At 38.9% G+C, this 22561-nt stretch overlaps 1 protein-coding gene across 4 annotated transcripts; it reads right to left on the bottom strand.

Annotated features, from left to right (window-relative positions):
• Window positions 1-368: 368 nt before the first annotated feature.
• LOC145237623 (transcriptional enhancer factor TEF-3-like) lies at window positions 369-21827 on the bottom strand. 4 transcript variants are annotated; one of them, XM_080100562.1, is made up of 13 exons: window positions 21395-21827; window positions 17313-17583; window positions 12744-12886; window positions 7744-7808; window positions 7583-7645; window positions 5286-5432; window positions 5032-5066; window positions 4629-4756; window positions 4215-4333; window positions 3695-3868; window positions 2809-2949; window positions 2249-2401; window positions 369-1763 (listed from the first exon to the last, which is right to left on the bottom strand). In XM_080100562.1, exons 2-13 carry the CDS (start codon window positions 17366-17368, stop codon window positions 1650-1652), a joined length of 1338 nt encoding a protein of 445 aa, XP_079956688.1. In that variant the 5' UTR covers window positions 17369-17583; window positions 21395-21827; the 3' UTR covers window positions 369-1649. The 4 variants fall into 4 exon arrangements, with proteins under 4 accessions (XP_079956688.1, XP_079956689.1, XP_079956687.1 ...); XM_080100563.1 differs by lacking the exon at window positions 21395-21827 and having other exon boundaries at window positions 5286-5420; window positions 17313-17432; XM_080100561.1 differs by lacking the exons at window positions 17313-17583; window positions 21395-21827 and adding an exon at window positions 14794-14951 and having other exon boundaries at window positions 5286-5420.
• Between the last annotated feature and the right edge of the window lie 734 nt (window positions 21828-22561).

A 22561-nucleotide genomic window follows, 5' to 3' on the forward strand; every position in this document is an offset into this window, starting at 1 on the left:
AAACTTTAATACTCTGATCAACCACAACTCATTGGATTGGATATTTGCTGGAGTATTGCAATCTTAAATCAAAACGATGACATGGTATTACTGAGGACCCTGTTTTTTGGAGCCGACCAATAACAAGTGCTCAACTGTTGTTTCGCCGCAAGTAACAGCAATAAATAATACCCATTTTGTGTATCTTACGTCCAGTCTCTATATATTTATTCGGGTCATGGCTTGACAAACCGTTTTTTTGCCTCGTTTAGAAAAAGTAAAATTGTATTCTAACCTTTAACCGGATTTTTGAACAGCTAAAAGTGAAAACTTTGCCTGATTTTGGATGTCTTTTATGCTAACTTCAAATCTGTTAATCACTACGCAAGTATGTCATAGCTTGTCATTTGGTAATATCGATGATCGTTTAAACACGAAGAGGACAAACGCCGCTAGACGTCGCCCTGTGCACTAGTTAAAAACGATAGAAGCGAGCACGGGACGAAAAAATAATAATACAATAAAAAATGAAACTTAAAAATGTGTCGATAAACGCGCGCAAAAAAACTTCGACGAAAGAAATTTACATTTTTTAGGGCGGGAATTCCCTACAAATTCGTCGAGCACCAACGTCATACAAGACAGACAAGAAACTTCTGGAACAACAGCAATAAAAACGGCGCCATTAAAACGCAAAAAGCGAAAAAATGGAGAGTTGTCAAACCACGGCTGTCCGCGAGGATTGATCGTTACCATGACAACAACGAAGTGCTTACTGTGACGTCAGGCACCTCGAAATAGCGCTATGATTGCATATGTATGTATATATATGTATAAAACACAAAGAGATGGTTGAAAATGTATACAAGGGCGTAAATAGGGCATTTCAATAGGGAGTTGTCCTTTTGCTCATCCTTTTAAAATGTCTACGTTATTGCTATGAAAGAGAGAATTATCTATTTCAAATATTTCTAAATTGCTCCCTGCACAAGCCTATGCTCTTGGTGTGATAACTTTGCTTTGGGATTGGGGTAAAAATAAGAAAAAACGCGAAAATTGAAACCAAAAATATCACTTGACATGTTGTAGTGCTTTGCGCAGAAACTTAAGGACTGAAATTTGGTGTCGAGAATTCAAAACAAAAATTGTAGCAAAACTCTACAAACGGCTTAGTGGCTATATTGAAGTTTAACATATGGCATCTGATATCCTGTTTCCAGCAAAAGCTTTAGACTAAAATAGGACCTAAAACTATTTAATGAGGCAAAATAATTTTCCAACGTTACTGTCGAGTACAAGGCACGCTTGGCTGAGCACAAATCACGTGATTGTGGAGGTATAGAATCGTGGCTTTAAAAAGTCGGAAAAAATTCCTCATAAAATGCGACAACAGCGACGACGTAGAAAAAGTAGACAACCTTGGGGCCGCGCGGGGGGTTAAAAGTGACGTCACAATGCAATAACAATGGCGGCAAAGATAGTTACGGCACGCGATTCGATAATAGAGCTTCACGCCTTGGCGAAAGAGTTAAAAAAATAGCAAAACGTTCTGGCCATAGACGAATTCTTTTGCAAGACTTTCTGTACATGTTGTGCCACCTAGCGGTCGTTTCGGGCCCGCTGACGCACATCGATAGTTAACATAGGAGCAGCGAGGGTTGGTTAAGCGATTAGTCGTTGACCAGCTTGTACATGTGATGTTGCGCGCCATGCTCTGACGTTGAGACTTCGAATACAAAAGCGAGACAAAGAAGAGTCTCTTGTGTGTCCCGGTTGGATATCACCTGTGTGTAAAAAATAATGCTTAAGAACCAATCCCAGTACGCCAGACCCATTGAAGGCACCATACTGAATCTTAGAACCAAATTACTTATTCTGTGCAACATGGGATAAAAAGCGTTCTATTTTAACTAAATATTTCCATCTTACTTAGTCCGCACAGTAAATGCTACTATAATGCAAAATTTTAAGTAAAAGTTTATCGTTAACAATTCTAGCTCTTTGGGCAGTTTTACTATGAGAAACTCATGTTCCAAAGGCCTATTGAGAAGACCAAAAATTGGTATTTGAGTAATTAACTAAAGGGGTGGCTTAGGACTTATTGTAATTGCACATACACTACAACCTATTTTGAAACGTTAATATATTCCCCATAAGTTAATATATATACCCCCATTCAGGGCTCGGGGTCCATAATTTTTAAGTCTTATTTGAGAGGAGCAAATTGTTAAGTCGAATTTACATGTTTTTGAAGAAAATGTGAATTTACCTGTAATATTGTAAAGTTTTCTAGCACACTGTTCATCATATATTTCTCAGGCAGATGTTTTAGTTTTAGTATAAAGTTGATCATATATTCGCACATGGGCGAGCGGTGAATACGATACGTGTAATGGTCATTCTCCAATCTCGCGTATTCAGTCTGTAAAAATAATAGGAAAACAGTCTTAAAATAGAGATACAAAATATTAAATACCGCCACCCAGTGGTAATATGAAAATACTGGCCTTAGGTTTTAATGTACACAGTGCATTGTGTATGGGTAAAAATGTACAATGTGTATATTTAATAAACAATGTGTACGGGTAAAAATAAACGCAATGAAAAATTTTAGTATCATTTTCATTATGATTAAAGCAGTTTTTTTTTCTTTATGATTGAAGTACAACAAATTAAAATAAAATTCACGATTCAACAATAAAACCAATGGACGATAAATCCTTAGTTAAAACAGAATCAAATCAATTTAAAGTATATATATTTCGCCGAATTAAAATCATCAGTTCCCTATTTAAATACAATCCACAAGAAAAACAGATTTTAACACACCTCGACTTTTTCTACAACTTGTTTGCCAAACGAACAAACTTTAGTTGAACACGTGATGGACATATTCTCGGCACTCTCATATTGACTTGTCACGGCATAAAATCCAGCAGCATCGTCGGTGATGTTAACGTTAAGGTCGGCCTGAAAATGTAAATCAATGGTTAACAGTCTGGCGATAAAATAATGGCAAAATGTTATGAAACAAAAATGTTTATTACATGCAAAATCCTGTAAAGCAGTGGTTCTCAAACTTTTTTTGTTGCGACGCCTCTGGAAAAGTTTTCTGGGCTTGCGACGCACCAGCAAATAAAAGTTAGTTAGGAAACTTATTATTGAAGTTGTGTTTATTGATACAACCACAAAAAGCCACGAAACGGAACTATCCAGCGACGCCCTTGGAAAATTGAAACGACGCACCAGGGCGTCGCGACGCACAGTTTGAGAACTACTGCTGTAAAGTGATAAACGACAAAAACTACCCCTAAATGTGTATATTGGATGCAAATGACAAATTGCCTAATACTAGCAATGCAGATGCTATAGTTGCATAAGAATGTGATAAAAAGGTATATTTGTTTATTGTAGCAAGATGATACGTTTAATAAGAAATTTTTCACGAAAAAAAGCACCGTGCTCAGCGCAGCCGCAGAAATGCAACAACATTGAAGTGCTGGCTTCAGTGAGCTAAAAATGAGCTTTTTTATGTAAACATTCCAACTGTTTTGTTTTAAGGATAATCCGAAACAAAAAATAACGGTGTTATAGTGTAAACAAGGTTAAGATCAGAACACGAGAAAACTTAACAGACATTTATCAAATCATTTGCTCAAGATAGGAGAAAGTCGAAGCAACTTGCAGGGAACAAACAGGTAAATGAAGAGCTTACCCAGAATTTGACGAGGAAAAATGAGTCCTTGGGTCCGTTCTCGAATAAATCACGCAATCCACCCTTGGACTCGGGAAACTTGTCGTAGATTTGCCTGATGTCAACCGACTCTAACATCGGGTCGTTGTAGGACGGGTTGCTTTGGTTGATATGGACAAACAAGTGCTTCGAATACTGAAAATGAAAAAAACGAATACCCATGACAATATATACAAGTTGAAACTTTAAAATCATAGTACGCCAGGCCTATTAAAGGCGTCATACTGAATCAGCCGTTCACAAAGCATTCCCAAATATGGTAAGGGTTGTCTCGAGAAATCTAGCCTGCGGTGGGATACCAACCCACGACAGGAGCCTGCATGTTGATTAAATAAAAAGTGTACTCGCTTTATCATGGTTTTCGGCAAGCTTTTACATAATACAATTTGTTTCATAAATTGGAAAATTTTCCGGGGTCAAATTTCGGAAACCCTGGTATTATATAATATTGCAACATAGCAACTGAAAAGTTTAAACTCACATTGTCCATTTCGGAGGTTTGTTGCTCGAGGAATGCTGAAAAATCGATAAGACGGAGTTTTTGGCTGGCGATCTGTCGGTTTTCCCACGGTGGACCAACGTTCGCGTTCTGGTTAAAACCTAAAAAAAGAAGCCAATTGTTAAAAGGTAAAAGCCCTACGTTGTTGGATTAGAGTCAAAATTGGGTCCAGAACCGAGAATGACAAGCTTAAAACCCGACCCAAACCCTTTTTTACAAAAAAAAACACAAAGTCCGAATCAGGCCCAAAATCTGTTGAAAATGAGGCAAAAATGGTGCCAATTGTAAAGTTAGGCGCAAACCTCAAGCCCAAACCCGGCGCGACTTACAACTCTGTGTTTTTATGTATTTCATATGAATTTAGGTGGAATTTTTTTTGTGCAATTCAAAGCTTACCGGCACTCGTAGCAGGAACAGCAGGACCGGTCCTCGACGCCACAGCGTTTAAGTTTGCGGCCTGCATGGCCCCACCCAAACCGGACTGGCCAGGGAGGGCGAAAGGGGGATTGTTGAAGGGTTTAATGCTGTAAATTAAAGTATAAGTCATTTTTTGAACATGATGGATTGAAAATTTTACAATGTAATCAGACAATGCAAGTGGTGTAAATTTTTAAGGAACATAAAATGGAAAACAACATTTTGGCAAAAATACCATTTTTTTCAAAAAATTGCAATTTTAGAGATACATTTTATTGACTTGTTTTGGCAGTTTTTTTTAAAGTTTATATTATACTTTTTCCAAATCTTTTAACGGGTCTCATATTGTACTAGCTAACTGCACAAGAAAAAAATCACTTACTCTGGGTCAGGTTGTCCCACCAAACCGCTCCACAACTGGAAAAAAACAAAACAAAAAGGTTATATACTTAAAACGGTTACAAACATTTGTTTTCATGGCCACCTATGCAAAAATAAAGAAATATAACACTTACAAAATAACAGCTAAAACCAGCATACACATCTAAATCAATTATATTTCGATAAGGAATTTCAATCTCGTCTTATTTAAACAGCTTTAGTCCAGGGTCATAAGTTTATTGGGCTGCTACTTACCGAGGGTTTGGGATAAGTTTGTCTGATTCCCTGATTGATGTCCATGTGATTGTTTTGCAGAACACCGGCTGATACGATCTGAGCAGACGACATTGAAGCCATACTTTGTAGCACCTTGTCCTTTGTAGCCTGGTCCTGCGGCAAATACTACTGTCCGTTAAAATAATGCTCTTCAACCTAGGTGTAACCCAAACAACAGTCACATGGGTACATTGGTGTTTGTATACGTAGGCGAAATTGGCAGTGCGTTTATGACACATACTATTGTAAAACAGTTTTGTTCATAAAAAAATTAATTCCTATTTGATTGCAAAGTTTTTTCTGAAGTATAAAAAATTTATTGCAGGAGACTTTCTGTCAGCAAAAAAGTTTGGCCCTCAAGCAGATGTACATGTTCATTAACTTTAGGAAGTCATGAATGTGCAGAACAGGGGAAAGGAACCTAAATTGTGGCTAAAGCTTCAAGGATCATACAATCGTTCAGAGTTTGGTATTGTTAAAAAATAAACCACCAGGTGGGGCTATCGAGTTTTGTCAGTTACAATGGCCAAAATAAACTAATCGACACATATTATATGTTTCAAAACCCGAAAAAGGTTATCTTGACTTGTGCAATTAAACAAAGCTTGTAGCATTATCTTATACATAAACCAGCTGGAAAAATCGTCTACATTAGTCGTACACTCCCATATAAAGCAGACAGAAAAACAACGCATATAAGTAGAGAGCATAGTTTATATGTGGTAAAAGCTCAATCAACACTGCATAAACTACCCTCCAAAATTTTTACATGAATCCATAGATCAACATGCCCAAAGACATTGTATTGAATACTTGGAATACTTTAGGTGGAAAGGAATGTGAATTCCTCATTTTAACCACGCGTAGGCGTAAACCAGCCATGATCATTGCTGGTGCAGAGATTAGCGTGGGTTCAAATTGAAAGTTAGGCTGTGTTTATTGCTTAATTTTGTGCCGTATTTGACGCGTATTGAAACTATGGTTAAGTGTGGTTTCAGTATAGGTTGGGCGTTATGTCCAACGGATTTTGAACTAGCTTTGAATCTCATCAGCTACGACTAAACTGCATCTTTGGCATAGGTCATTGTGAAAAAAAAAAACAATTTTAAAGTTTAATTTTGGGATTTTTCTTCCCATTATCTTCGGCAACAGGTTGGTCCAATATTATGGCCTTTTTGAGTCTGCAATTGTGTCTTACAGACAATATTGTTTTTTTTCTTTAGGTGACATACACTCAGGTTTACTATAATAGTCAACTTTATTTAACTGTTTTAACGATGGATCAGTATAAGTAGTTTAGAGACTGAAACGTGTCACAGTTGTGCCATTCTGAGTAAACAAAATATTCGTGGGTGGGTTCGCAAGTCCACGAAAACCCGCAGTTTGCAGCTTATCGATTACATCAGCATTGTTTGTAGTGTACTTGTCTTTTGGTTCCTCTTTCAGTCAAATGTACGCGGACGCTTGGGTCAAATGTACCGCAAAGCCTTGTATGTATGTGTCTCTGGGCGTGACAAAAATCAACGAAACCCACATTGGCCTAGCCATGCTTTACCGACTTTGAATCACAACAAGGCCACCCAACGCCATATAGCCCACCTAGGTAAAATTTCCTACATATGACAGAGTAGTGAGTAGGCCAAAATTGGGACTCTAACCTGGTCTGACCCATTTTTTAAGCACGACACCTAGCAAAATTACAACACAAAGTGGCCAGGTGCAATCAATACGAAATTAAATTCGTTTTTTTTGCAAACTTTAGCCAGATCCGTCTTCGGTTGCCCTTTTTAATTGAAATTTCTAATCAGCGGGAAGAAACTCATGCGGCTGTAAATCTGCAGTCATAACCTTTTTCAAAGTTGATTTAACAAAGACATGTTTTCGGGTATTAAACAGAAATAAGGAAAGCGCTATTTGTAGTAAACAGCCATTGCGTCACATTCGGAGGCAGAAACAAACAAAAAAGGCTTTCCGGACAAAAATAGAGCCTTGCGAAAATTTTCAATTTTCTGTGGGAAAACCCGCGCGCTCGTTACGCTTCAGCGCTTTCGAAAGGCATCATGTGACCTTTACGCAGCGACCCGTGAAACCTTAAGCGCGAGATGAGCAACAGACAACAATTTCACCAAGTTCAAGATTACATAACGCCAAACTTGAAGATTTTAGTGCAATACATGACTGGTGGTTTTTGAAAGAGGGATTGTTTTATAATGGTTGATCAGTTGTGGCTGACTTTGGTAGAGTTTGAGCGGTCATAATACTCCAATGCAACAAACCTTAAATTGAGATTGCATTTCTCTTGATTTCCTTCTGGCTAGAACCTGAATATGGCTGGAGACCTGAGGAAAAATTGTGTTCATTAATTTCATGCCATAGAAATATCACAATGAATTCTATGAAATATTTTGACAATTTTAACTTAGGAACTTATAAGTACCTGTTTTCTTGTCCTGGTCTTTCCAGTTCGAAGTTTGATGTATCTTGCAATAAGTTCATTTCGCCCTGAGAAACAATAAGGTTTTATTAACATCTGCATGGTTAGAAACAAAAGTTCAGTTGTTCAATTATAATTTGCCTTGAAATTATTGATTGCTACTTAGTCACTGGAAATTTCTACTGATATGGATATTATGCAAATCATCCGCAAGTTATATTTGCATACAATGTCTCAAAACTATAATTCAGCGGAAAAATAAAAAACCTAAAGCAGAATTCAAAACCATACAAAGTAAGGAACATTTTATTGCTCAAGTTTTAGGATGATTGTGATTTTTAAGTGTTGTTTGTTGATAAGTTGATACTTGTATCACTTTAGTATTGGGCATAAGTGGTCAAGTATCAGTCATATTAAGTTGTAACAAGGTTTCAAGTGTCATTAAAAAGCTTAGACACCTATTCAAATTCATACAAATAATCCAATGAAAAACTGAATGGCTAACAATAGCCCAACTTACATTAAACATCATTTGTTAAACAGAATATTCCAAATGCAGATTTGCATCACATTTTTAAATTTTTAATTCTAAGCTTTTTAGTGATCAAGGGTAATTGTGCAATAATAAATATTTAAAGGTGAACCACACTTGCACCACAAAACACACAACAGCATAAATAAACAAACACCACACTTAAAAGGTGTGTGCTCACATTAATTATTAACAAGACTTGGGTGGATTAGGTGACAGATGAGGTGTTGTAACTTGTAATTAAGTGTATCAATGTTTTAAATGGTAGAGATTGGAAATGTGCCAGTTAAACAGCTTATTGAGAGATCATCCTGTCAAACCAATTAGACAGCAGAATACATACAGAGATCCCATCAGCTCACAAATTTTAAACTATCAACATCCATTCAACTATAAGAAACTAAATACAGAAGCATACAAAAATGCAAGTAGACAACATAATTTTGATCTTTTTGTACTGTATTTACAGTTCTCTCCAAAATGAATCTATTTAGCAAATACAAAATTGGTAGTGGAAAATGTAATTAGAACCAAAGTTGTTATTTTACTTTGCTGAATAGATAACATTGTCTTTTGGAACTACTCTGTTTCATAAAAACAACCAAAGCGGAAGCCACTTGAAAAGCATGACACTTGTCATATGACATCAGCAAACCAAGATAAAAAGTACAAAGATAAGTATTATCACTTTGTGATGAATGGTTCATGTCAGTGGTCACACTTCAGACAGAAAACTTATGACATAATCTATTGTAACCAAGCCAAAACACCACCCTGCACAAACATAACAGCACAGCAGGTTTAAAGCCTAACAGTATAGCAATTGCATATAAAAGCCTAACAACATGGCAATTGTATATGTATGCCTGGCACAAGATGTTTTTGCCTATTGTTCTCAGATACTAAACCAATTTGGTGTCAAACACTAGATGGGAGCCAAGAGCAATATGAAAGCCACTAACGCCGTCTCTGTATTTGTTTTTAAACAATTTTCCACAACAAATAATATGTTGCAAATGTACATTAAATCTGAACCCAACCGGTCCGTAACATTCATTACTAGTCGGTATGGGACGACAATTGTGCAAGGACGGCTCCCATTAGCAGTAGGTAGCAAAGTAGGTTCGTGTATTTGCTTTGACGGCTGAACGGAGAAACACATTAACCCAAGCAAAATCATCGCTCGAGCGTCAAGAGGGCGGCAGGTGACGAAGAAACGTGATACAAACCTGCTTTAACGATGCTGCAAAGCCCCAGCAATGGATAAGTGTTAAAAGCAACGGTAGGACGGATTGACTTAACTCGTGTTGTCGCGATAAACGGGTAATGGGTACAAGCAACGGTGGTATGGCACTTTATGCATGTGACAGGGAGAGGGACGTTAAATTGCCGAAATCAAAACACAGGAAAAAATCGCAAACTGGTGTACATTTAGGTGCTTAGCATCATTTTTGCATGCATTCTTAAGGGTGTAACCTCGCTTCCTTGCAAAAACGGAAACTGAAATAAATTTGCAATGCACCAACGAACAATGTGCGATACTCCTGGGTCATGTATTGAGGTCCTGTCGGTTTATAATTTTCACAATTTGGGGGCCTACGAGTGAAACCTTTGATCAATTGGGGTCCGACTTTGGAAGAATCAACTATAGATAACTAATAACCACCTTTGTAAATTTGATAGAGTTTCAAGCACTCTTTATTCGCCAAACTGGTGAAGCAAACCCTTGTCAGATGTAGAAAAAAGAAAAGTATGGATCAAAAACAATACCAATGGATACAAAACACAGGCAGTCCAAACTTTATTTTATCTATTTTCCCAACTATAGCAGCATTGTCGCGACTTTCGCCAGCACAACCGATACAACGATACGCTTGGTTCGAAAAAATCTGTCACCGTCTTTTCACACCCAAAAAGAGGCCCTTGGAAATAATGGTTTCAGCTCACGACGGGAAATGAAAACAAACCCCAGTCTCTGAAGAGGTTCGCGCACATTAGCAGGGTTATGGGGGCAGGTGGGGCGCTGACCCCGAAAATCGCGACTCTTCCCGATGAAATTTGGACTACAATAAAAAGTGGATAAGGAGGGGCTGCTTTTCATGCTAAATTGGCCTTGTCCCGTTTGGAAAGCAAAAAGCTGTTTGGAAAGTGATTTTACTGATGAAAGCAACGGCTCGTTTTAAAAACCTTTACGTGGTAATTGATTGTTACAAAGTGTTTGTTTTTTTACTTTGGAAAAGATATCATTAACGTTAGCACATTTATCCAACAAAAATGGATTTTTGAGTGCATTTTGCGGTACATAAAGACATGTTGCACACATGTACGATGGTGCAACAATTGAATCAGTCGTCAGACATGCTTAGAACAAGCAGATATAATGAAAAACTCAACGCCAAGCAAAATCTTTGTACTTTTACAAGGGCACGTTGACATTTCGGACGACTCAAGCTCTTCCAGAAATTCACATCTGCACGCATAAATCCTTCACGTGATGATAGACAAAGAGCGGTAAAGAGTTAACCTTAACGTTCAGTGAGCGGGCAGCAGCGTCTCCGGCGTTTATTGCGACACAAAAGGTCATTATGGCGTTGCATCACAACGGGTGTGTCGTTATCGTTTGCAGGTGTTCACTGCGGGAGGCGTAAGTCCGAAGTCAGCAGAACGGCCAAGTTCAACGTAACGACCGCCGCGGGATTCAAATGAATTGAGAATAGCGATTCAATTGTTGTGGTGCAATGAAGCTTCACCGAATAAAGGGAGTTTGGACAGGATGATCTGTGCCTGGGCACTCCGGAAAGGAAGTGTTGTCACAAAATATAGAAACACTGTTGCGTTTTGGGAACATTCGCTGAAGAGGTGTTTTGGGCGTTAAGTAGGGTCACTAAACCTACAGATCGTCATGTCGTTTCAAATCATTGTTTGAGAGCAGGGGTAAATTATATGTCAACAAATAAAAATATTGCATACTTTGTTGGTATACCGGAGTGTCAATAAAATACAGCCTTTCACAGGATTAGGAATTTTAAAAATCGGGGCTAATTTTTAAAAAAATTTTGGGGCAGATTGCTTCCTTAAAAACTGCTTAAGAAAAGTCTTTGTTTCAGGAATGTAGAGCAATAACATTTACCAAATTTGCACGTTTTCAGAAAATCTGTACATATCCTTGATAATACACGGCCTTTTAAGAAAAATTTTGTCCGCTCCTGGGAGTAACATTTGTAGAATTAGAAATGGCAAACGAGGGCAATATTAAGTTCACAGAGCATATAGGAGTGGCGTTCACAATTCGGAAGATATTAGAGGCCTTGGCCGCGTCTCAAACTTCGATCCCCCGTGGTGTATAATTGCCCGTCGACAAGCAAGATTAGCGCGTAAAGCGACGGGCAACCAGCCAGCACCGAGCGTATCAGCTCAGCTTGCGAGGGAAAAAAGGCTTGTTACAAAGGGAAAGGGAGGTGCGGTAGTGGCGAGCAGTTCGTGGCCCGGCGGAGCGGAAACCAATCTTGGGTCACGGTGCACTGAAGCACACTGCCGACAGATCGTCGGTGGGATGCGAAAGTATCGACACACTCGAGAGCTTCGTTAGGTTTCGCTGTTGATGAGCTTATGGGTGCCCGGTTATGCTTGGTGGGTGCAAAACGGGGAATTGCAAAGCTAGGGTATTTTGGGAGATATAACAGAATGTATTTTGGCACAAAATATAGGGGCTGCATTAAATAGCCCTGTTGCAAAATACAGTCTTAACAGCGGCCCCCAAGGCGTAGAAATTTGAGCTGCTGAACACCAAGTGATACAAAAGTCTAAAAAAATCTATAGAAGATTACCCCCTTTACGATTTCCAAGTCCTACTAAACACCACTGTTGAAAAATGCAGTTTTAGACAGCGATCCCCAAGAGTCCAAGACGTGGAAATATTAGCTGCTCTTTCAAAATTTTAGAAAGATTTTCCCCTTTACGATTTCCAAGTACTACAAAATGACGAAATGCTATAAAAATAGTTCGGTTTGTTTCGGTAAAAAAAACGTGACCGTGCAACAACCGTGGGAGTCCTTTTATCCAGAGGCGAGGAAATTTGACAACATACAAACGCTGGGCAAACAAGGTGCTTCTTGTAACATGATGCCACAAACAAACACGAAATTCGACACAATAACCGAACATGTTATGTTATCATGTTTCGAAAACTATATTAAACTTTAAAAAGCCTTTCGAATGAGAATCTTTGAATCCAATATATGTACCTACACAAGAAATTCGTGGTATCAAGAAAAACATTGGGACCCCGTCAGATGTATGCAGACAAAAAAGGCATTTGCACTTACTGTCAGAATCTGCACTATAATTGCATTTGTAGCTTTTTTGTACAATAAACCGTCCAGGTTTCAACGTAATAATTTGCACATAATAAAATGTCGGCATTATTTGTACGAAATTTTCTCAAAGGTAAAACAAAAACTGTGTAACTTACCATACATCTTTCCTTCGTCGGAGAGGATAATCTTCCGTCGGCCGCATGGAGGATAAATTGCGAGAGCCTCGTGAAAGCTCTGCTCAATATCGGGGCTCCAAACTCCTTCCGCCTCGTTGTCACCAACCTCTCCCTTCTGCCCGCTGCAATAAACACAAGCGAATTGAAAACCGACTCAAAATAATTGCACGAACTTGGATTGTGAAAGACAAGCGATGATAAGTTTACAGGACCACCGTTATGTGTTGTACAGCCCGTCGTGCTTTGACTGTGGCCCACCAGCTGGGAATCTGATTGGGAGGTGATGTGATGTACTTTGTTATTGCTACATAAGCAAACAATACGAGGTTTGCTTGTGGACTGACTTGTGTTGCAAACAAGTGCGTTAAGCTAGTTTGATTTTATAAGGTGGCTGTTTTTACGAGGTGCCGCTAAATGTCCTATGAAACGACTTTAGAACGTAGGAAAATAAATGCAAAACATCTTTTTTATAGTTTGCACTAAATTAAATTTAGTTAGGGAATCCAAAAACATAACACGTTGTTGTATAAAGAGATTCTTCTAAATTGTTTTCTTTACATCAAACTCTAGCTACTTTGGTTAGAAGCAATACGTTTATGTAAAGCAATAAAATAAACGTTTCTTTTTAATTCTAACACCATGTTCCCTATGGTGACGAAATTAACGACGTTTTGCAAACTAACCTATCAACACAAAATCTCGCACGATTTGCAATGCTGTGGAGATTAGATCTTACATAAACGGGAGCGTATCGAATCGTCACCAAACAGGCTTGGAGCCGAAGTAAACGGTTATATAACACTCCCTCGGTTGTCTGTGTTTTTGTGGTTGTCGCGAGGCAATGGTTTGTATAAATCAGGGGTTCCCAACCGGTGGTACGCGAAGGTTTTTCAAGTGGTACGCGAGTAGCTTCCGTTTTTTCACAAAAACCTGGATTCACAACTTTATATTTTGTTTATCTGGTTTTGTTTACAATTTTTTTCCTGATCCCTATTGTTACTGTTACGTAACTATTCCTGTTGTTTCGTATCATTACGATCTTCAAAATACAGGTCATGTCAATTTTTAACAAGAAGCACAGTTGCTTTGAAAAGCCGTGCAACGCTGTGGGACAGTGGGCGTTAATTTTGTCAAATGATTGCTCTTGATAGATACTGTTTTATAGCTTAAGCTACAAATAGCGTTTGATTCGATCAAATTAGTTGTTCTGCAGGAAGTGGTACGCGTGGCAGTACAGAGCGTCCAAGTGGTACGAGATCGTAAAAAGGTTGGGAACCCCCGGTATAAATGATGTACCGAACCTGCCTCAAAAGGTTTCGGGCCGAGAGGCCAAATTTGCCTATTTTCGGCCAAAACGTTTTTTAAAAAGACTATTTTCGGTCGAAACGTTCAGGCCAGGGGTGCACAATGTGCGGCCACAGAGACGACTTTATGCGGTCGTGAACATGTATATTAAAATATATGTACTGGCGGCCGTGACGTAGATAAAACTTTCTACTAAATAGATTTCAAAACTGCTGTAAATAGATTTTGTGGGGTGGAAAGAGCCATATCCGTCAGACTTTTGTACGTCCATTGTGTACAAACAATGCGAAAAAAACAGGCACCACTAGCGTCACAATATTGATGATGACGTCATAAACACTTACGACTGATCCTCAAAACATTCAGTTCATTCTGTGCACCAACTTAAAAATTAATATAAACGCTTCAGTAGCTATTAGATTAGATGGTATATATGTATTATTTAAGCCTATTTTTTACATACACTTAGCGGTCATGGTGAAATAAGGATCTGTGGCGCGGCCGTCATAGCGAAAAGGTTGTGCACATCTGGTTTAGGCCAACCGAAACTTCGTCCCATTACTAGTTTACATCATGTTTAAAGCAAGTAAAAAGCCTTATCTTTACACGGTGTATGAGAAAAGAAACCGTCTACTCTTAAACGGCATTCTATAATGGCTTGTTGTTGGAAATCCCTAATCCCGCAAAAAGATGTTGTTTCGACATGATTACATATATCGCATACCCGCAATATTGTGGGCCCAGAAAGTTGAAGTGGGGCTTTGGTTCTTCAGCGGTTGGACTTGGAGTCTGACAGAAAGATCCCGACGAACCGGGACTCGTAATAAAATCCCTCATCTCTCTTGCAGCAAGTTTAATTTTCAATTCATAAACGATTTCAACACAACTACAAATTTCTCCTGAGTAAAATAGTAACCGGTGAAATTTTGTAGCCTTAAACCTGTTTTGCCTGCTTAATGAGTCGGACAGATTAAAATATCACAACCAACAAAACTGACACTTGCAGTTTTACAACGAAAACAATATCTCTCACTTTAAAACGTAACGATTATTCGGCATCTGCTTATGTGGAACCGTTTTAGTTCGAACTCTCTGCTGCAAGTAAGCTTAAATCTAGTCTGAGGGCAGACGCGCCCTTGGCCTTTTAATAAAATCTGTCTGGTGGAAGCGATTTCCAAAATCGGCTCGTCCCTAGGGAGGGCACATTGTCCCAAAACGTCGTTTCACTGCTACGCCGTAAGCCTATAACGCTAGCTTATTCTCTAAGACCGCAACAAGCCTATTAACAAACATATCAATGGTAGGGATTGCGCCCAACAAACATCAACAACACGACTGGAAACAAAGGGTTAAAGAATGATCACAATTTGCGGCTAACGTTAATCGGGTTTTAATGGTAACAACATCATCCACAAATAGAAGTAACGCGTTGGGCGAGTTGGTGTAATACGGACACTTGATACTAGGTGGAGATTACACAAAGGATATAAGGTAGCGCGTCGTTTAGCCATTTTGCGGCTGCAGAACACGGGGCTAAACAAGTGGATCGCGAGTCCAGCTATCGAGGAGCTCAGGTTACGTTTGGTTGCTCGTAGGGATCCAATTATAATGGTCATGTAATTAGGTTACGGTTTGAGGCAGTTTATATGATTTGACGCTCAGATTTTCCGCGCTATCCAAACAGCGGAACAGAATACTGCCAAGGGAACCGCGAAACTAAAACCTTCCGCTTGTGGTCTCCGCGAGGATACCATTTTTTTTGTCCTGTAGATGGTAAATACCAAACAACAGAGTTTTGGAGTCTGATTGACGTAATGGTTTAAAATTTTCCACACCACTTTCAAACAAAAACAAAGCATTTACGTCACCCTTGCGCATTTCGTGGCCGTTTTTTGACTAAATTGGCCAAACAAAAATATTGTTAATTTATAAGTTCACAACATTGCTAATGGCCTGTTATCATTTGTTTTGTCCTGTGAATGGTAATTACTAAACGACAAGGTTGCGAAGTCAGTTTATATTATAAACTTAATAACTTTTCGAATTGACTTTACTCAATGTGTTGCCAATTTGTTCAAAGTAAATTGGCTAAAAGTAAGAGTCGCCAAAATTTCAACGACTCCGACTCAACAATGATAGAATCTAGGATCTAACTCCCAGTACTGCTCGACAATGCACAATAATTTTACTTTTCTAAATTTGTAAGGACATATGGCGCTTACTAAGTGTTATTCATATTCGTATCGTATTTTGCCAGCAAAAAAGGCCCTGAAGTATTGTGTTCTTACTGCACCTCAAAACTTATTAAACAAAAGCTTTGTTGAAACTGACTACCGTGTCATGACAACACAATCTTGCTTCTTTCTCACAACGTCAATAACAAAGCAAGCGTTCTCCCTCACAGTGTAACATAACCTTACTGTCACTACACAATCTGCCGCTGTCCTGAAAAGAGAAGGGCTCCATATGCGCTATGAAAATCTCGTTCGCTCAAATATATCGCAATACTCTCTCGTCACAAAACCGCACAAATCTGACACATTAAGTTCCTGAGTGAAAGGTTGCCGCCCTTCGCAAGGCGGTCGGTCCAAAGTGGCCGAAAAGGTAATTGTCAGGGCCGGACGCGGCAATTATGCGAGGTATTACAAGCATAGATGATTAGGAAAAGATGAGTCAGTTACCTTGCTCGTATTAATGGGTTTTCGACAGGTAAGGAATGCCCGCGGGCCTGTTCTTAAAAACTATGTATCCTATGTATGTTTTGTGAACAATTTGCTCCCTGATAAACGCACGAACAAAAATGCCCATTATCGATAATTATTCAATCAACCACTTTTAAGTATTTTTAAACACCTAACGACAAACTGAAATTAGATTCATTCATCTTAGGTGTCTAGTTTGACAAATGCAATCTGTTTTGCATAGTTTTTGGTACCATTTTGCGCAACAAACATTTTTTTTCAATTTTGCAAAATTTACATTTAAGCTTGACAAACCTATGACAGCAAACCTTGGTTAAACCGGATTCGGTTGATCCGGATCTTCGGCTAATTCGGACAAAACTCCCGAGGTACAAATGATTTTTAATGTCGTAAGGCTAATCAACATCGGTTAATCTGGATCTTCGCGTAATTCGGACAATTTTGGTCCAAACGGGTCCAGGTTAACCGAAGTTGGTGTATTTGTCTTTTATACACGAAAAAAATGCAACAAACGAAAAGAAAAGCCACAAAAAAGCCTTACTTTGGGTCTTCGGCACTGGGTGATGGGCCATCAGAGTTGGAGCCCGGCCCCCCCATGAGGCCGGGGGTGGAAGACACCGGTGGAATTGTGACCGACAGGGGTACAGGTGGGGCCGAGTTCTCAACACCCGATGGCAAAAGTGGGGGGTTGGCGGCAGCCGTGGCCCCGGCCAGGGTGCTTTGAAGATGAATGTTGGAAGCGGAGGTTATTGTGCTGGGTTGTGGGGCTTCCTGAGGTTAAAACTGGGGGATCTGGACTCTTCGATGGGTTCCTACACAAAATTTTATATTTCTGTAATTTTTGAAAGGTGCAGGTATTTTTTTTGCATATTTCACAAATTTATATTTAAAAAAAAAATTTCAAGCAAATTATAAAAAAACAAAAAAAAAACTATTTAAACTGGTCATTCTGCACAAGAAACCTATGCAGTCAGTTGAAAATGAGACAAAAACAAATATTAGCCGACAACATTGATGCATTGTCTTCAGATTTCATATTTAAAGTTGCCACTGTTGGATCACACAGACTAACAGCAGTTAATCAAACAACCACCAACCGTGGACCATCGTAAAACAGCGAGAGATGGTCGTTTTATTGAGTGCTGAAACGCTTCGAGGAATCGGTCGCTGTTTGTTGGTAGTCGCTTCCTCATCTAATCTTACGCGCACTAGTAACTGATTTACTAACCCAATGTAACCTTGCGGGCTATGACGCCATGTTTGTTTGCTCAATTACGTAATAATTTGCTGGGGAACGCTGGGGTGGCCTCGTTGACATAAAGTTACCACTGTTAGCGTTATCGCAATAGCACGGTACTTTGCGTTCACAAGACACATAAAACGGTTTCTACGCCGAGTGTGATATGTTTTGTATCAGCGTTGGATTTGCAGCTGGGCGTAGGCGAGTGCTGTGGTCTGATTATTTCATCAGTGGGCGTGGAAAACATATTGAAAGTCACAAATATCAGGTCAAGTTCTACAAACGGCAGAAATTTATAAATAGATTTTAACCACAAAAAGCACACGATACTAGGACGATTTTGGGCCCACAACAAACCAAAACCCTCAAAACCGATTTTAAACTGAAGATCAAAGCGTGTTCACACCCAAAGGAGGTGACTTTAACACACACAAGGCACAGAGAAAGCTTAAAAGTAAGTTGCCGCTGGCAATGTCTTGTGGTCTTTCCTCGGTCTAAAAGGGCAACTTGCCTTGTATATCGGTGTAAATCTCAACCCGACCACAAGGTAACGACCTACGGCGCTTGTTGTGCAAAAAAATCGTTGCACATCCCACACGTAACGCAGGTGCAGCAGTTACATGACGCATAAATGTGTCAAGGTGTTAGGGTGAAAATGAGGTTGTCGTTCCTATTTCGAACATTGCGGCTTTTTTACCAAGAAAATCAAAGTGTTTTTTAAACTTTTTTAATACACTATGCAGCGCGCAAAATTGAACGCACCTGGTATAAATTTGTCTGTTTGACCACAACATACAGTTATTACAAATCAAGAATCATATACACGGTCTAAGTTCTAAGTAAAACGGATTCAATTAGTGCTCCCCTTCCGTATGCTAACACACTCCCGGGCTAAGTGTCGAAGCGAGGACAGGTGATGCGAGAAAGTTGAATAAATAACGAAAGACGTGGCAAGTGATGGCCGGATACAGGTCGTCACTTGGAAGAAGCCTGCCAGGTCTATTTGCTTTCGCCGTTTAAGTTCCAGGTTGGGTGACGGGCGATGACAAAGGCACACGCTGCGTTACGGGTCGATCGCGTGCTGTTTCTGCACCCAGGAAACCAGGACATAGCCAGTGAAGGGTTGGTTTTAAAATGGGATAGTAGCAGGGCCCTGCAAATGCCGAGTAACGGTTTTACGGCTCAGCATTCGCAAAACTGTTAAAAGTACTGAGCACAGAAGAGTTTCAAGGCCCATGTGCTAAAACTTCAAAGAAGTTTGCCACACTATATGCAAGCCTCAAAAACTTTTAAATACATGTATTGGTTCGATGTCGGTCTTATTTTATGTCATACTCATCACTTTTTCCGTAAGGTTAACCCCGTAGTTTTTAACACTAACCCACAGGGAATTGATCAGGTGTGGGCGCAAGTTAACAGCTAAACCATGTGCATGTTTAGGTATCAATCAAAGCGATATAATGGGATGCCAAAACACGTTTCTTGCCGCTGGAGCACGCTTAAGCCAGGGTGTGCCACCACGCGAAAAGCGAAGTTAATTGAGGGGCATATCAGCGGTAACGAAACACATAACAAGCAGTTGTAACCTTGCGCGCCACGCAGGACATTAAATTTTCAGCAGGACAAGGCACGTTTTCAAACCACCTACACAATTAGCACTTTGGACTAATGCTAACTTTCAGCACCTATGGTAATTGGTCAGATTGTCTTTGGCTAGTGTGTTGTTATGTATTTAGGGAATGTTCAGATGTTACACAAGTACCACTGTGACAAGTTGATTTGTGAATGGCAATTGTTAGCCCTACCATGTTGTTAAATTTGTGATTAGCGTGATATACAACAATTTTGCTAATTAAACTTATAACGGACAGCTGAAAGTGTGAAAATGCTTGAAATGCACTAGAGATGGGAATTACTTCCTTAATTTTGTTTCAATAACTTCCTTAAAATGGCAAATTCGCTGCTCAAACCGATATAAGCCAATTTTTATTTAAAGGAATAAGAACCAATCATTCAACTGTATTTTGTTTATAGTGCACAGAATAAACAGAATAATAATTCACAATAAATAGAACAAGTCAAAAGCGTTACAACAAAAAATGATCAGCCTAAACCACACATGGTTATAACTATATTAAGACACAGCGAAGCACTTCTCAACCAAGCATACAAACTTAAACAATTATAAATATATTTGTGAAAAATATTACCTACCAACCATAATGCTGTCAATTTTTCATTATAAAATCACCAGTTAACAAATACAAGTAACACAACATATACAAGCAGAAAACCATGGTTACTTTCAAGGTTGAAGCTGTACTAATGGAAAACACTTGAGTTTTGGCAACATTTATGATTAGTTGGAAAACTATGTTGCAAATTCACATTCTATTGTAGCCAATCAGAAAGCAGTAAAACTTTGTACTAACCCGAATTTAAATACAAATACAGCACACAAACTGTTTACTGGTGTATTAGTTAGTTACTGTTAACTGTACCTTGTCATATAAGGGTTCATTATGTTTTTACTACCATTAAAATATTTATGACTGTTTTTGTTACTAAGAATACAAACTACATATGTATATGTTGCAAAACACTACAATTTTATATGCATCTGTGTGATATTCAAATAAAACAATTTGTAATGTGAAAAAACTTCCAGCTTTGATTTTACTCATTAAGTAAAAAGGTCCTTTAAAACAATAATTAATTGTTTTTGAGATATTATACAAGACAAAAAACCACACTTACATTGTTCATGTAATGCCAACATTGGTATACTGACAGCGAGGCCACAAAATGTTTAGAAACATGATTTAGTTTCAGCACTAAGTTTCAAGAATTGCCTAAGGACAGATCAAGCAGTGCGCATACATGCACTAGCTGAAAAAGATTGTTAGCTTCCAATACCACACAAAATAAAACATGTCTTGCAACATTTTAAACTCAATCAATCTGTTGACAAATTATCAGCATGTAAGGCTTTTTAATGACTTTCAAATAAAAAGTTTTTTAAAACTAACAAAATTAAAATAAACCTAAAAAATGTTTTTGATACTCACAAGACTTTAAAAAAACTTTTAGAAATCAAAACTAATACTACACTAATTACCCACAAGCCCTAACAAGTTACCAAAGTCATGTACATTGTACAAGTACATTTTTGACATTAAAAACAAGCAAGATTTAATACTATCTGACTAAGAACACTGTCAGGTCTGTCCAACACCAGGAATGAAGTGAATTGACGAGAGCTTGCTTCAATCACAAACCACACATGCCTTGCATAACTCCGTACCTGGCCTGGGATTAGCGCCATTTCAAACGCGCAAAATTGCAACAAATCGACGGAAAACTACGAAATCAAGAACACTTACCTTAAGCACAATCTATCCCCAAAACATCAATCATCTACTCCCAGCGTTTTGATGCTTGATTGTCGATTTATTCTCCTAAATTCCGTCCTGCATCTGACGCCTCGGCTTACCAGGTATGCGAAATATGAAAGATACGAAAGATGGTATGTCGACAACGCAGCCTTGCCCGCGCGCATGCGCACAGCGATTCGGTGACGTAATGAGCTCGCCAAACAGCGCGTCGAGGTTCTTTTTCGGAAAGCCGTGGGCGCTTGCGGCGAGAGGAAGAGAGAAAAAGGGCCTCGCTCGTTAAGTTGGCAATGAAAACCTCCAGGCGGTTGTTGAACACAAAGCAGCTTTGTGCTTTCTCGTTAGAGTGGAGCAAACTTTATATCTTTACATGATCTCCGTCACCGAGCTTACTGGCGTGAATCGCTCGCTCTGGTCTCGAAGCGCTTTACAGAACTGTTCAAGCGTATTTGCTGTGCTATCCAAAAACCGATAAGCCGTGAAAGCCCCGACTGAGAATTAAAGCAGGGCTGAAACCAACCAACCAAACATTTACGGGATACTAATTTAAACGATTACACGATTTCAAAAAATCAGCTAATTTTTTTAAATTTACCGTATTTTACTACTTCACAAAAATATTAATGTATCGTGCATCGTAAAAGATTACACAGTTCACACAGTTTTCCTTTATCATCTCATAGTTTTCATTAAAAGTTTTAAACTTAACTGATTGACATGTTTTGGATTGGTAAGTTTATATATTCGATAGTTCGCAACACTGTGCGCATTTCCACCAAACCAACACCAAAATGCAACTCACAAGGGTAGGCTAGCCTACTGCATATTGCGCCTGAGTGACACCTGGCGGAAAATCCTCTTTCTGTGTTAAAATGTTAAAATATCGCACAGCAGAAGAAATGTAAGGCAGAAACAAAGCAGAATATATTGACAATACAACTTTCCTTCATTAAGCAATTACAACCGATGTGCTTATGAAAAAAAGCATCTCAAAGAAATCATGTAAATAAAAAAAATTTAAACTGCATTGTAGGCCAGGCTACCTACGTTTTTCCTTACATCGTAACTTTTTATTCATTTACAAAGCTTCGTGGAACTCGAGGGAAAATGGGTTGCGGTAGGCTACATTGCTCTATGTCAGTCCTCCCAGTCTTTTTT

Source organism: Phallusia mammillata, chromosome 7, assembly GCF_965637545.1.
Source record: "Phallusia mammillata chromosome 7, kaPhaMamm4.hap1.1, whole genome shotgun sequence".
Lineage (NCBI taxonomy): Eukaryota > Metazoa > Chordata > Ascidiacea > Phlebobranchia > Ascidiidae > Phallusia > Phallusia mammillata.

Coding starts and splice junctions, on each gene's coding strand:
- LOC145237623 (XM_080100560.1), bottom strand. CDS start 14,906: ATGAGGGATTTTATTACGAGTCCCGGTTCGTCGGGATCTTTCTGTCAG. Junction 5,067..5,285: donor AAACTTATCCCAAACCCTCG/GTAAGTAGCAGC, acceptor GTTTTTTTCCAG/TTGTGGAGCGGTTTGGTGGG. Junction 1,764..2,248: donor AAAACTTTACAATATTACAG/GTAAATTCACAT, acceptor TTTTACACACAG/GTGATATCCAACCGGGACAC.